The sequence below is a fragment of the Magallana gigas genome, chromosome 3, assembly GCF_963853765.1.
Source record: "Magallana gigas chromosome 3, xbMagGiga1.1, whole genome shotgun sequence".
Lineage (NCBI taxonomy): Eukaryota > Metazoa > Mollusca > Bivalvia > Ostreida > Ostreidae > Magallana > Magallana gigas.
This window is the reverse complement of record NC_088855.1, coordinates 57,724,503-57,738,842: the sequence shown is the minus strand read 5'-3', so window position 1 is coordinate 57,738,842 and position 14,340 is coordinate 57,724,503. Positions and strand designations below refer to the sequence as shown.

Here is a 14,340-nt window from a genome sequence, read left to right as displayed (position 1 = left end):
GTTATTTTGGGTTTGGAGAATATATTATCCAGTGGATAAAAATTTTAAACACAAATTTCCGTGCCTGCATTTTACAAAGTGGGTTTTTATCAGATCAATTTGACATACAAAGGGGTTGTAGACAAGGAGATCCTGTTGCTCCATATTTATTCATTATATGTGCAGAAATCCTTTCAATTCTTATAAAGCAAAACAATGATATTAAGGGCATTTTTGTTCATAATAAAGAACATATAATATCACAGTATGCAGACGACACTTTGTTAGCCCTTGATGGTTCACCAAAATCCTTGTTCGAAGCATTAGAAACTATAGATTTTTACTCCAGCTTTTCAGGACTTAAAATTAATACATCTAAGACAAAAATTGTGTGGATTGGTTCAAAAAAATTCTCTGATCAAGTGTTTCATCATACCAGATGGAAATTAGACTGGGGATTTACATCTTTTAATTTATTAGGTTTCCAATTTTCCGTTGAACTTTCTGAAATTGTTGATATTAATTTTGGTAATCAGATTCCAAAAATCATTGCACTTATGGAACAATGGAAAAGAAGAATTCTTACTCCAATTGGTCGTGTCACTGTCATTAAGAGTTTGTTAATTCCAAAACTAAATCATTTATTTATATCGCTTCCTACTCCCAAAAAGGAGATTGTAGCATTTATATGCAAAGCTTTTTTTTGAGTTTCTATGGAAATCCAAAACAGACAAAGTTAAAAGGTCTCTTATAACACAAGACTACTTGTCAGGTGGTATGAAAATGGTAGATGTTAGAAGTTTTATTACATCACTTAAATGTACATGGATTAAAAGGTTAACTTGCTCACATAAACCATGGATGGATATTTTCTATGCTCTCAATGGAGATGATATTTTACAGAAATTGTATGATTTTGGAGATAGTTTTGTGTTTGATTGTTTGTTAAAAGAAAATAACGCCTTTTGGAAAGATGTTTTGATTGCTTGGTCATGTTATATGAAATCTTTTACTTACTCTCCGCACTTTAAAAACAGATTTCATTATATTCCAGTGTGGTATAACTCTAATATAAAAGTTAACAACAAACCAGTTTTTTTTAAATCCTGGTATGAAAAGGGAATAAAGGTTGTGCAAGATTTTTTTGATGATGATTGTAATCTTTTAGACTTTGGAGTTCTTAAAAACACATACAATCTATCTGATAGTTGTTTGATGCAATACAATAGCATTGTTACAGCTATTTCAAAATATTTGAAATCATTGTTAATAGATAGGTCTTCTTTCAAAAGACTTCCTAATCCATATGTACCTTTATTTTTTGAACCTCTCATATCTTCTGAAAAATGCTCAAAAATCTTTTATAATTTCTTGAATAAAAATGAGGCTATTCCAACCTCAATCAGCAAGTGGGAGGCAGAGCTTAGGCCATATGGAGTAGACACAATATCAGTGCAAGATGTTTTTAAAATTTGTTATAAAACCACTAGTGATTCTTCTGCCCAGTGGTTACAATTTCGAATCTTACATAGAATTGTTCCTGTTGGAAAATACCTTAAGAAAATTAACATTAAAACTTCTGATTGTTGTGGTTTTTGTATGGAAAATGTTGAAACAATAATACATGTTTTCATTGCTTGTGATAAAGTACAAACACTCTGGAGTGATTTAAGTCTTCATATATACAGAAAAACCTCTGAAAGAGTTGGTTTCAATGTTTCGAATGTTATTCTCGGTGATCTACCATTGTCAAACAATAACAGGGTTAAAAACTTCATAATTCTATATGTTAAACAATATATTTTTATATCCTTAATGCAAAACAAAATGCCAAATTTTCTTGGATTACTCAGTCATTTAAGAATAAAATACCATGTAGAAAAATATGCTGCTATCCAAAATCAAAAGCTGCGCAATTTTGAAAAATTGTGGCTTACATGGAAAAACATTTTAGATTAGATTATGATATTATGATTATTACTATTCGTATTATTATTTGTTATTTATTTTTTTGTTTTTTATTTTTTTTTTTTTTTTTTTTTTTTTTTTGGAAGCAAAGTAACCATTTACCACTAATATTGAAAAATGTATGTAATTATACTTGTGTGTGAGTGAGTATGCATGTGTATAAAATTTATAAAAACTGAATTTAATAATGTCAACATTAGTATTAGTATGTATGGAACAAAAACAATAAATTATAAAAAAAAAAAAGAATTACCTTATGCAGGGATGGGGGTTCTTAAAACGTAAACAACCCAGAATTATGGTATAGCATATAAAATATGTTAATAGAAATACATTCAAATCCTTATTTCAAGCATAAAGATTGCACGATATGTCAACCAGTGTGAATCTAACTAGCACCTAAATACTTATAAATCATTAACCGCGTATGACTCCTAACGTCGTCGTCGAACCAGATCTGTAAATAACATTGCTTCTTAAAGAATAAAAAGTGATCGGAGTTCAGCTTTCAATGTAACAATTGCCTTTCCAGGAGTAGTTGATGCATCTTTATTACTGAAAGGAACAAATGCAGCAAAGACTTTATTGATTTTATTGATTTTTATTGATATGGATTTTCTCTCTCATTTAGTTGAAGTACATATGCTATAAAATAAAAGTATACTGAACTCATCATAATTATAAACAGGCTTTATGAAATACTTCCTGATCAACAACCATGGATAGAACATTTATGAAGATGGTTCACATATTTTCATTGTTTGTCACAGGGTACTCACAATCAACATGCAGACCTCCGGGGTGAGTAGATTTAGGCGTTATTTAAGGAATCGTTTATTGAGTATTCTGTGGTAACATATGGTGGTCGGTTTGATCAAATCAATAAATCCCAAAATCCGTATTTGATCACCATATAATATTCAAAGAATGATTTATAGATATTTTTCAGATATTGTTCGATTAGATATTAAAATGTTGATTTTTATGGTATTTTAATTTCGTTTAATTATGCAAACGCCTCTTGTGCCCAAACCAAACGTCATCCGCGTCATTGATGAAATGTAATGGACTATACGTTACAAAATCAATTAGTAGTTTTATCACAGACAGAGACACTAGAAAATGTGAATATTTGGATATGAGGAAATATTAAATAAACTTATTAAAAGTCTAAAAAGATAAAAATATCATTCGAATTATTTCCTTAGGAAATACTGACACATTTGTATAACTTCGCTAAAATCAATGATGTTGCTCATCTGTTGTATTTTTTCTTTGAACTGCTCATTTTGGAACATTGTTTGTTATTACCACTTTTTATTTTTAGATATAAATCCATGATTGACTTTTCTGTAAAGAAGTCTTGAAAGTAAACCATTATGTCTAACCTTAATTTCCTTATGTCTACTGAAATAGAGTTCTATTTTCAGACCTGATGGGATACCCTTCTGCTGTCCTTTCTACTTTTTAAAACAAAACGTATGTGTCGGTAAGTTATTGGCTTTCACTTTTAATAGCATTTCGATATAAATATTGGAATATTATAACATATTTTAGCTTGTCTCGAAAATGCGCATTCATCACAATAACAAGTTATATGACATACAATTGTCCGGAAAATTTAGGGTTAAGCACATAAAACCTCGCTACTACACTTATCTACATCCTTCTCAATCTAGAGTATTCATGGAAGGCTGCTTTGAATTTGTGTCAATCAATTTCTTGAATATTTTCCTGTAAACTTTGATAGAACTGTTAGAAAAAAATAATCCCACCAATCCTCCCGGAACCTAATGTTGTAAAACCCATGATTCACGATTGTAGCATCTTCTAAAAATTTACACCTAATCTCTTTTCCTAGTTTTTTGTTTCCCTAATCATTATAGCTATGGTTTCAAGATTTTTATCACACGCATGTGTATTGAATTTGATACCAGATATAAATATTTTTAACGATCTTAGCTTGGCATTTTTGTATATCATCATAACATTTCAAATCAGTCTTATCGTCAATTACACAGGGGATTTCGCCACATATCATTCTCGTATCAAAATGATATGATTCTTATATAATTGCGCTGATATGAGATGATAAAAAAGGGCATCATATGAGAATCATATCATCGGTATCATATGAGAATCATATAATTCTGATATGAGAATTTTATGATAAGGGCATCATATCAAAATGATATGATCGCTTATATAATGATTATATAATTCTTATATGACAATCATGTAATTTTAACATGATATGAGAATCATATGAATATAATATGTGTGCAAACTATGGCTTTGCAATGCAAAATATGCCCCATATTTGACACATGTTAAACCTCAGTAGTAAATAAGATACATAGAATGTATGCTATCCACTTATTTCACATGCAGATACATGTAAAATAAATGCCTCTAAATGTTTTCAGTCTTTAAAATAATTTGTTGATACTCCTGAACTTGCTGTTCCAACCTCCCATCAATTGATCTTGAGAAATTTCATTGGTTTTCCTTTCCAAGCCACTTGAGTTTATCTAAAATTATAGCTAGAGACAAATAACCACATTCAACAATTCTCACAATTAAAATGAATTTAATTCCTGCAAATGATAACATTTAGATATTTCTATTCTTCTTGTTCTTTGGTGCTTCATTAGTTTTCGGAAAAAGAAACATATTTTGACACTTAGAAATTAAGATATCAGTTTTTATGATTTGTAAATAAGCACAATGTTATTGTACACATATAGCTCCTGTATGCTACGTTAAATGTCCATGTTATTCACCAGATTTAATGACAATTTGTTTCAAAAAAAATGAATTTCCTATCCTCTTTCACATTTATTTCCCATTTAATAATGATTGCTAAATCATTACATTTGCAAGCTTGGAGAGAGAGAGAGAGAGAGAGAGAGAGAGAGAGAGAGAGAGAGAGAGAGAGAGAGAGAGAGAGAGAGAGAGAGAGAGAGAGAGAGAGATATTAAATGTCCAACATCAGTATCAATTTGACAAAGTAAAGTATTACCCTAAATTCATTTAGCCCTTCAAGTCTTTCCATCCACTTCTCCCTTTCTGACGTGTTAACCAAAGCATAGGACAAGTTTGGATTTTATCCTGAAATGTTAATGCAAATTCACTATAGCCATGTAGTTATTTTATTAATGCAGCTGACTTTGGTCTGAAAAGACTGTTATATCTTAAACTTTCTTAAGATTAAATGATTTTTTTAATTTGGGTTGAACAAACTAACCGTATATAACCAAAACCAGATAAAACACACCAGTTTTATGGGATTTTCGCTTGGAGTTTTGATGGACTTGATAACGTGAATGTCGGTGTAATAATCGATCTTACCTCGTTTATCACAAAAACATCATTTAAGGAAATGGTATGTAATGTAAAATTCATATTCACCGCGTTACTTATGTTTAAAATAAGAGAATTTATACGTTCATTTCAAAATCCACTCTTGAATTCTTATTAGATGTCCAAAATAAAATCGCTCAATGTCAGTAAACATGTCGGACAAATTCAACTTGGGTTGTGGACATACACGAAAAATAACCGTTATATGGAATAATTTTGATATTTTTTTTTATTATTTATGCCACACACAACTACTATATTTCAGTTCGGGTAAGAAAGGCAAAAATGATTGTCATTTATAGACGATTTGAACCGAAATTGTTGCGGGAATGATTCAATTCCGCACTTGCACTTTAACAGAGATCCTATGGAGTTGTAGCCCTCTCCCTAAAAAAAATCGCGAGAGAGCTACATTATTGCAGCTTATCAAAGACATACATTTGAACTGACTTAATTTTGCAATTAAACTATCTTATTTGAGATATTTAATTATAAATATTTCAGTAGCAGACTTCAGTCAAATCTTAAATATTTCATGAATGCAATATTGCAAGTGTCTGTAATATTCATTTATTGGATCTATTTCACTTCATACAAATAATGGAGCCTCATGAGGGGTGCCAAATAAAGACAGCGAATATATACAACACATCTTAAGAAGTATTTTTCTAAGATCGATAGTTAGCTCCCCCTTACTCATTTTATATAATATTAGGCTGCTAGGCCTCTTGGGAATTTAGAACATATAATTACACAGACATAAAAACGTATAGTAGATAAGATTCTAATTCTAACAATAATTATCTGCAGTTTAGACCCAAATATTATATCTTTTCAAAATCTTACTTATTGTTTATTTGAAACACTATCTTAGAAAACGAAATTCAGATACAGAATGTATAGTAAGCACCCAAAATATAACTTCTTTTTTTTTTGTTATCAAAGATGTACTTTCTCATGATACATATTGGATTTTGAAGATTTTATTTAATGAATATGACATAAAGTTATATCAATTAAACTCAAAATTTATACAATATCAAATAAGACGGTTTGAATTTTGATAGAATGCTCCCCAGGATACTCTAACCCAACCAATGACATCAACTGCAGTTTACCGTGTAGTTATCCATCATACGGAGCTCGGTGTGAGGGTCGCTGTAACTGTTCCAAGGAGGGCTGTCACCACGTCTACGGATGTCCCGTGACCAGTGAGTATTTATTTTACGATAGTATTCTGAGGTGAGAAAAATTCATTTGTGTTTTGTCATTTGAATCTTTACAAATAGCTTGTTATGCAAAAATTGCTATTTGCTAAAAATAAAAGATATAGATTCATTATTATTTTTGTCTTTTCAAAGCGGTTAATCCTGTTTATCTGTAACAATCATTTTTGTCATCAATGTGTTTCTAGGTACCAGTTCACAAACTAGAAAATTGACTTCTTTAATCCTTTCCAAACTTAGTCCTAACAAAGGCAAGTACTAAAGATTATGACTTACTTAAGGGACCGAATTTAGTAAAAACTACATTTTTTTTTTACCATATGTAATTTACACATACTTGGATTTATTTGCGACGTTTCGAGAAATTAACAATTCGTTCTTTTTAAGGGACAATCTCAAAACACAGGTGCATTTACTATAAGAACATATAAAAGCATTGAATCAATATTAAACTCAATTTGTATGCACACACCGCTGCAGTAATGAGACTGTATCTCTTAAAAATATTGATTCAATGCTTATGTTTACTTTTTTTAACTTCTTGACTTATCTGCAAATGTGATTTATAACTTAAAATTCCTATCTTATCCTAAGAGTAAGTTCATATTAACGGAAAAGCCATTGTAACAGCCACACGCGTGAACTTTGATTTTCGCTTGTGACGTTACAGTTAGCAGTGTTCAACGTTTGTGACGTCATAATAAAAGTCGTCAATTTAACCTTTGACACCAGGTGTGTATTACAGTGTTATAACTGCAGTACCTTTTCACACACTTTACATGCAAAAAACATGTGGAATGTAAACATAGTGTGAATTGTGATGAGTAATATCATATTCTACATTATAATGCATATACAAAATACTTAAATTCTGCCATTTGGATGTTTTTGGGGGTTATCTCAATATATGAACATGCACAATTTTGCAGTATTGCAAATGTAGATTGGTAGAAGGAATTCATTCAAAAATTAAATTTTAAAGGCCTACGATGTTTAATTTTTCTTTTATGCTAATTCTTTTAACTTACTCTTACAAAGCTTCATCTTATCATAACGTCATTAAAATACAATGGCAACGTTCACCTACCAAACCATGGGAAAATCGTTTAAAAGATACATTTCCTTAACAAATCTAAATATTTTTATGTTTATTTTGTTTATTGTACTTAATTTAATAAATGGTATCAAAAAACTTCAAAAAGTACATTCCGTATATGAGAGCATAAATGGAATTGCAATTTCATATTTGATCCATTATATGCAACACATTTATTTCGACATTAGGATTTGGATTTTTTTGTATCACATATTTTTTTTCTAAATTTCCTTTATAATAAATAAAGACAATCTCGATATTTTAATGCGATTATCCTGATTTTTTAGAGTTGGTGTCAACAAAAATGTAAATTCACGTAAAACATATAGAGACTTAAGATTTTTTCGAGTTTGATTCGATCAAATCAATGAATTTTTAACATTCGTTAGAATATTGCAAAACTTTATATTTTGAAATAACATGAATGCTGTACAAGAATAACACATTTGTCAAGACCCTCTCGGGGTGTTTTGAATAAAAACAGACCTCGAGCATCAATGCAATAGGTATGTATGATTTTATGATGCTTCGTGATGTGTGTGATATAAAATTTCAACACCTCAGTATTTCGAGACACATGTGTAGTGATTCTTAACTTCGTATGAAACAGCTTGTTTAGATACAATAAAATTTGAAATACCGGTAAAAGTTGGATATCATAAAGACGTGAACTTTTTTGTGATCGGCTTCGGCCGATCACTATTGTGTCCATATGAGGCATCCGGCAAATGCTTCCACGTGCGCACACATTCCGCTTGCATAAGTAGTTCTTATAAAAACTTGAAGTTTGGTTTAGTATTTATATAACATTTTTCTCAGTTTTATTTCAATTCATTTACCTTAAGAGATGCAAACATACATAAAATACAGTTTGACCTGTTAATTCAAAGAAATTCGATCGAAAGGTTCATTCAGTAATGCAGTTGACCTCGATGAACTGACCTCATTCATAAGAAGATGCTCCATGAACTGACCTCGATCTAATGATGTTGCATAATAGTAGCTAAGAAGACGGCCTGATTTATAAACAAGGTTACGTTATAATGCGACCTCAATTGCAAGTTATTATTGCATTCAATGTTTTTCAGTCGCATTAATTTATTTTAATAAACGCTTTCTTTGTATTTGTGTTCATGCTCTTTTAGAGCCCTACTCAGTATTCTGAAGAAGAAGAAGAAGAAGAAGAAGAAGAAGAAGAAGAAGAAGAAGAAGATTTAGAAAAAGAAGATACATGAACATTTAATTATTACGTTAAAAATATAAAACTAGACAAGGAGTTTACGAACGGCTTTCCCCAAATTTATTTCAAACTTAAATTTGTTGACGGTTTATATTTATGATGAATTTATGGTGTACAGGTTCAAAATATTCTATATTTTTTTAAAATACAGTACCTTTTAAATTTTTTTACATCAAACTGATCATGTTGATTGCTTCTTGCTATCAATATATCATCATTGCCGATCATTCCTTTAAAAGGAATACATGTCTCATCTGGAAGTGTTGGTGTTGTGTTAAACGAATATCCTTGGTGCGACTTATTTTTGCATCATTCCCTTGTTTGTATTATCAAGGTGGCAGGGGATAGTTTTTTTGGTCGAGGATGTGATCTAATTTTTAGTCAATTTTTAGATACATGTATGCTAAATATGGTTTACATGCAGGGGACACCTGGTCATGACTCTTGAGAATTTTTAAACATTTTAGAATAAAACAATTACAACTTACATATACTAGCACTATATAGAATAGCCAGGGACGGTCTCAAAATTTTCTGAAAAATTGCCCTTTTCACATTTTCACGGGTACAGCACCACGCTTCAGTCCCGAGCAACTGCCATAAACTACAATATGATTAAGCACAATGTCTACTAATGCAAATAATCACCAATTGATGGGGGTCAATCACCTTCTTTTCGAGTGGCATTTCGTGTTCTGAACCCACCCTAGTTTTCAAGCATAAAAATGAAAGTGAAATTCTGGCCACAGTTTCGCATTTTCATTACATATCAAAGTGTCATATATCAATGAAATTGACATGAGCTCATCTATCCACAAAATGAACGCAATAAATATTCTGGCTATTTATACCCTTCAAATAACCAGCCAAACCTCAGGTTCTCTCTTTATTTCAAAATTTTGACCAGGTCTTTCATTCGGAACTATCCTCTGCTACCTTTAACTTTTACAGTTTGTTTCTCTCTAACCAAAACACTTTACAATCAGAGAGTTGATGCAATTCTGAGCAAAGGTTTTAAAATTGGTCAGATTTTATTGAAAAATAAAAACGTTATGGCTGTTCAAGGATTACCCCCTTTCCCGACTGAATCACCTTGACCTGCTTCTGTGCGGTTTTCAAGAAATAACGAATAATTGTGTTATATAATTAATCTGTTATAAATAAAATAACAAAAATTAAGTTATAACAAGAAACCTTTATCCCTATCAGATGTAAAATAACATTGAAATATTCACATTTAGTACCAACACATAGGAGAACTCGACTCATATGTATCACCTACCCCCTGCAAATGGGAACAAGACAAAACACACTATTATTCCTTGTAATCAACTTGTTTCTTAATGGTACTAAGAGGTTTAAAAACTCTATTTGAACATAAAAGCAACTTACTCGGAACACAAACCCTTCAATTTTATTTCTTTATAAGGGACAGGTACCTAGAAAGTGGCAATCAGGCATCTTACACGGGGAGTAATTTCCAAAATATGCTGAGCAGATGATGATTAAACCTGATTTCTCTGTTTATTCTTTTACCAATACCAAAAGATCTAGATTCATTTGTTATAAAAATTGAAATATATTTATTACATACATAGAAATACCAAATCTGAACAAAATGACCACACCCCCATCATGAGGTGGATATACATGCTAATGACAAATTGTTAAAAAATGCACACAAATTCAATTTTTCTGGATACATTTTCAATAAAGAAGAAACAAAACATAATTATGTGTTTTGTTTTAAATAGTTGCAATTTAATGAATCTTTGAAATTTTATCAAGAGAAATGTGAAATAAAGGCTATTTTGGGGTTGTCGGTGAAGAAAGTCAAAGGATTGGGTGCTATGTTGACAATCAGATATTTTGAAATTGTTTATAATGACTTAAAATGATATATTAATTATTTAGAATTACATGTTATTACACGTAATTTACATGTAGTACATGTTAAATATATATTTAGCCATCTATTGTTTTTTATTATTTTTAACAATTTCTTATCAAAATTAAAGGTTTTAAACTTCATAAAACGGCATGGCTATCAATTAATACCACGAATTTTTTTTTAAAAAATGATGCAGTATTATCTCATTAATCAAAGTGCAACCCTGCATTTGATTTCAATAGGAATAATACGCGTATAAATGGTTTTAAAATAAGGACAAACTCAAAATACTAGAAAATCGCACTTTTTCTAAGAACAATCTCTGTCATATTTTGGCCCCCTTGATCTCTTCTCAGGGTTGAAGAATCAAAAAATTTAAGCCAATTTCCCATTTTACACACATTGAACATCTTTTGTTTCCATATTGTTCAACTTTTAAAAAGCCTATTAAAAGATTGACATTTTCTCAGTAAGGTTCTCCCTTTAATTCAAAATTTTGACCGGGTCTTTTGTTCGAGACTATCCCGTTTGACTTTTTCACAGAGACATGCAACCATTCCGTAAATGGTTTGACATAGTACAGTATTTGTACAAAGGTACCAACTGTAGTTGATGATGTAGTTTCTCGGTGTTATCAATTTTTTGTTTATTATATAGAGATTATTTTTTAAAAATTTCAGTGTCAGGGTGTTTATATAATTGAAATATTGTATGACAAACTCAGTCAAGTTGGCGCGGGAATCGCTCGTGCATGTTATATTTACTAGGTAAACTATATAAAGGATTGATTAAACTACAATACGTTTAATGATAATAAAAAACAAAACTATTCAATATTGTGGCGAAACTGTTTTTTCATTGAAATTACGTCAATTCATTTGATTTTCTTAAGAGAATCTCAATATAATTTTTCAATCATTTGCAATGTTTTGATTTACACAATCTTAAGAATTTTATGATTTATAACTTTTTCTTTTTATCAATAACAGCTTTTTACTACAAAGCGTGCAAATGCTCTAAAATAATTAGTACAGGTGGTTTTATTGTTGGATCACGTCGTTTAAACTTCTGTTTGATAGGCCTACAATTATATATAATAGTATAAGCCTTTTTTATTCATAAAATATCGATAACTAAAAGTCTTTTAAAATCTTTTAAAAAACTAAAATAACAAAATGGGTTCGTTGTCTTACATCAGAATATTTAGAAAAAAATGTTTCTTTTGATAAAGTTCAACTCTACCTAATTTCAAAAATACTTTGAATTTGATACCTTCAAGCTGATTTTATTAGAGTTAAAGCTACTGTTTCTCAGTCGAGTGATGTGGCCTTGTTTTATTTCTAATTACAACTACACAACACCTATCAACAACATTTTTATGCATGTAAAAAGAGGGAGAAATTAGTGGTTAGACTTTGAGTCTGGTCCAAATAAGGATGAATTTTGTTCAATCAAGTTTTTGGGAGTTGATTTTAATCAACTCTCCTATGCAGTTACTCTGACAAACCGAAAGTGAAACAGTGTTTGGACCAAAGCACAAATCATCGCCGCTGACAAAAATTAGTTCTTCAGAATAATTGATAAATTCGAAATAATGTATGCAAAAGCATTGTTTTTCATGGAAACAAATTTATAAATATCTTGAAAATAGTCAAATTTAAAATGGTACGAATAATTTAGATATTGTTTGAAGTTGTATGTATTCTTACGCCAGAGTTCAGTTGCTTGTCGGGGATTAACGGCGACAGCCGAGCGTTTGGTTGAACGAGACGAGAGTTCAATATTGCTTGGATCCATACATTTTCCAGAAATATTTCTATTACTGATACATAGTTTGATTGAATTTATTCATCTTTAAATATTACTTAACATAATTCATATATAATTCAGGAGAGAACATACATAGGCATTATGCCTGCTGTTCAATCCATTTCAATGTATCTATATACTTGAATAAAATACTTCTTTAATTAATTCATATGGGGTTTTATCAATATTCTTGTGTCGAAAAAATCATTCATATTATAATAACTAGACTTTGACCCGTGCGTGCACGGGTTGACATATAACATATGATATCGGACATTTACGAAATAGATAAATCGACACGCCGTATTGTTGACATTTACATTACCAAGCTTTAAGCCTACAATAATGCTATTAATTTCACTACACTCTGCTTAGAAAAATCTAACTGAAAAACCTTGGGACGGGCCTTCACCACAGTTAAAACGCCTCCGATATGTATACCCGTATTAAGGTAGCAAAAAGTTGCAGAACCGCTCCGGAACGATTTTGGAGAAAATTAATGAAGCTGCTTTGTAAATAATTAACAGTCAAATTATTCACAAAAAAACCATTTTGAAGCTGTTGATATCTTACATCTAAAAATTTAATTCTTACTAAAGAAGAATTCAACACTTTTCACAAACTTTTTTCCTCGCTTTGAATTTACACACCATGTTGACATTCGGAACTCTCGGGATTTTTCATATTAAATGCACTGAGTTATCTCCCGTATTTCCTTTGATGAATATATGACAAATTTTCGGTTTCAATGAAAATTTACACGTATTTGTAATATCGTTATGAGTTTATCCATACAAATGTCATATTTTGGAAACATAAACTGAAGAGCCTTCCATGGTTTAACGTGAATGTAATGAGCATGTGCAAACTTGTAAAATCCAAAAAATTCAGATGACTTCCAGATTTTTTAAAGGAATTTTCTTTGATTACAAATTAGCGAAGCTTGATTGAGAAAAAATAAAAACAAATTGGTAATCTAAAAGTACCAATGATGTTTGAAATATATAAAACAAAAGACAGTACTCATCCGATTTCTCGGTATTAAAGCTCAAAGAATCGAGTCTATTATTTTTATATAGTAGTATAGATGTGCGTATTTCAAATACAGATTAGAAACTACCTGTACTTGTCATGCAAAATAACATATCATTGATTTTAAAATAAATAAGCATCGATAAAATCAACTCCCGTCAGTTCTTCTGTACTTTGATCTTCTTATGCTGCTTTGTAGGCTGTTGATCATTTTTTTACCCAGAGTGAAATACATTCATTAACCTTTTAATGTTAATTCTGTATATTTTTCAAAATATGTTGATAGATAGATAGATAGATAGATAGATAGATAGATAGATAGATAGATAGATAGATAGGTAGGTAGATAGATAGATAGATAGATAGATAGATAGATAGATAGATAGATAGATAGATAGATAGATAGATAGATAGATAGATAGATAGATAGATAGATAAAGGAAGTGTAGCCAAAGTTCTAATAAACACGTATTAAACAATGTTGTTGTACGAAGTATTTCCCATTTATTTGCAATAATTGTGATCCTTTGCAAAGTTGTTTAAATCTCCTTAACGTCGTCCTCTAAAAGAGAAACTCATGTGGACAAGTGTATTCCTAATACCTTTTCATTAAAATAGAGCATATTCAATTTATTTCGCAAATAAAACATGGTGTTATTGTTCAGAATGATCTGAGTATTCAAAGGTCTTTTTCTCGATGAGGATTGGAATGAGAAGGAAGGAAACATATTTAAGA

General features: G+C 30.5%; 2 protein-coding genes across 2 annotated transcripts in view; both read left to right on the top strand.

Annotated features, from left to right (window-relative positions):
• The window catches only part of LOC117692664 (uncharacterized), a 356,019-nt gene that overhangs the window by 270,181 nt on the left and 71,498 nt on the right, over nt 1-14,340 (top strand). The gene's annotated exons all lie outside the window — the stretch shown is intronic.
• On the top strand, nt 2,542-7,250 carry LOC117692666 (uncharacterized). Its single transcript, XM_034481277.2, has 4 exons — nt 2,542-2,748; nt 3,378-3,436; nt 6,378-6,521; nt 6,725-7,250. The coding sequence occupies exons 1-4, from the start codon at nt 2,666-2,668 to the stop codon at nt 6,796-6,798; spliced, it is 360 nt and encodes a 119-aa protein (XP_034337168.2). The 5' UTR covers nt 2,542-2,665; the 3' UTR covers nt 6,799-7,250.

Bases quoted from the DNA above. Each gene is read 5' to 3' on its own strand.
- LOC117692666 (XM_034481277.2), top strand. From the start codon at position 2,666: ATGGATAGAACATTTATGAAGATGGTTCACATATTTTCATTGTTTGTC. The intron at 2,749-3,377 runs GTGAGTAGATTT...TTCTATTTTCAG, and splicing joins TCAACATGCAGACCTCCGGG to ACCTGATGGGATACCCTTCT. The intron at 6,522-6,724 runs GTGAGTATTTAT...ATGTGTTTCTAG, and splicing joins CTACGGATGTCCCGTGACCA to GTACCAGTTCACAAACTAGA.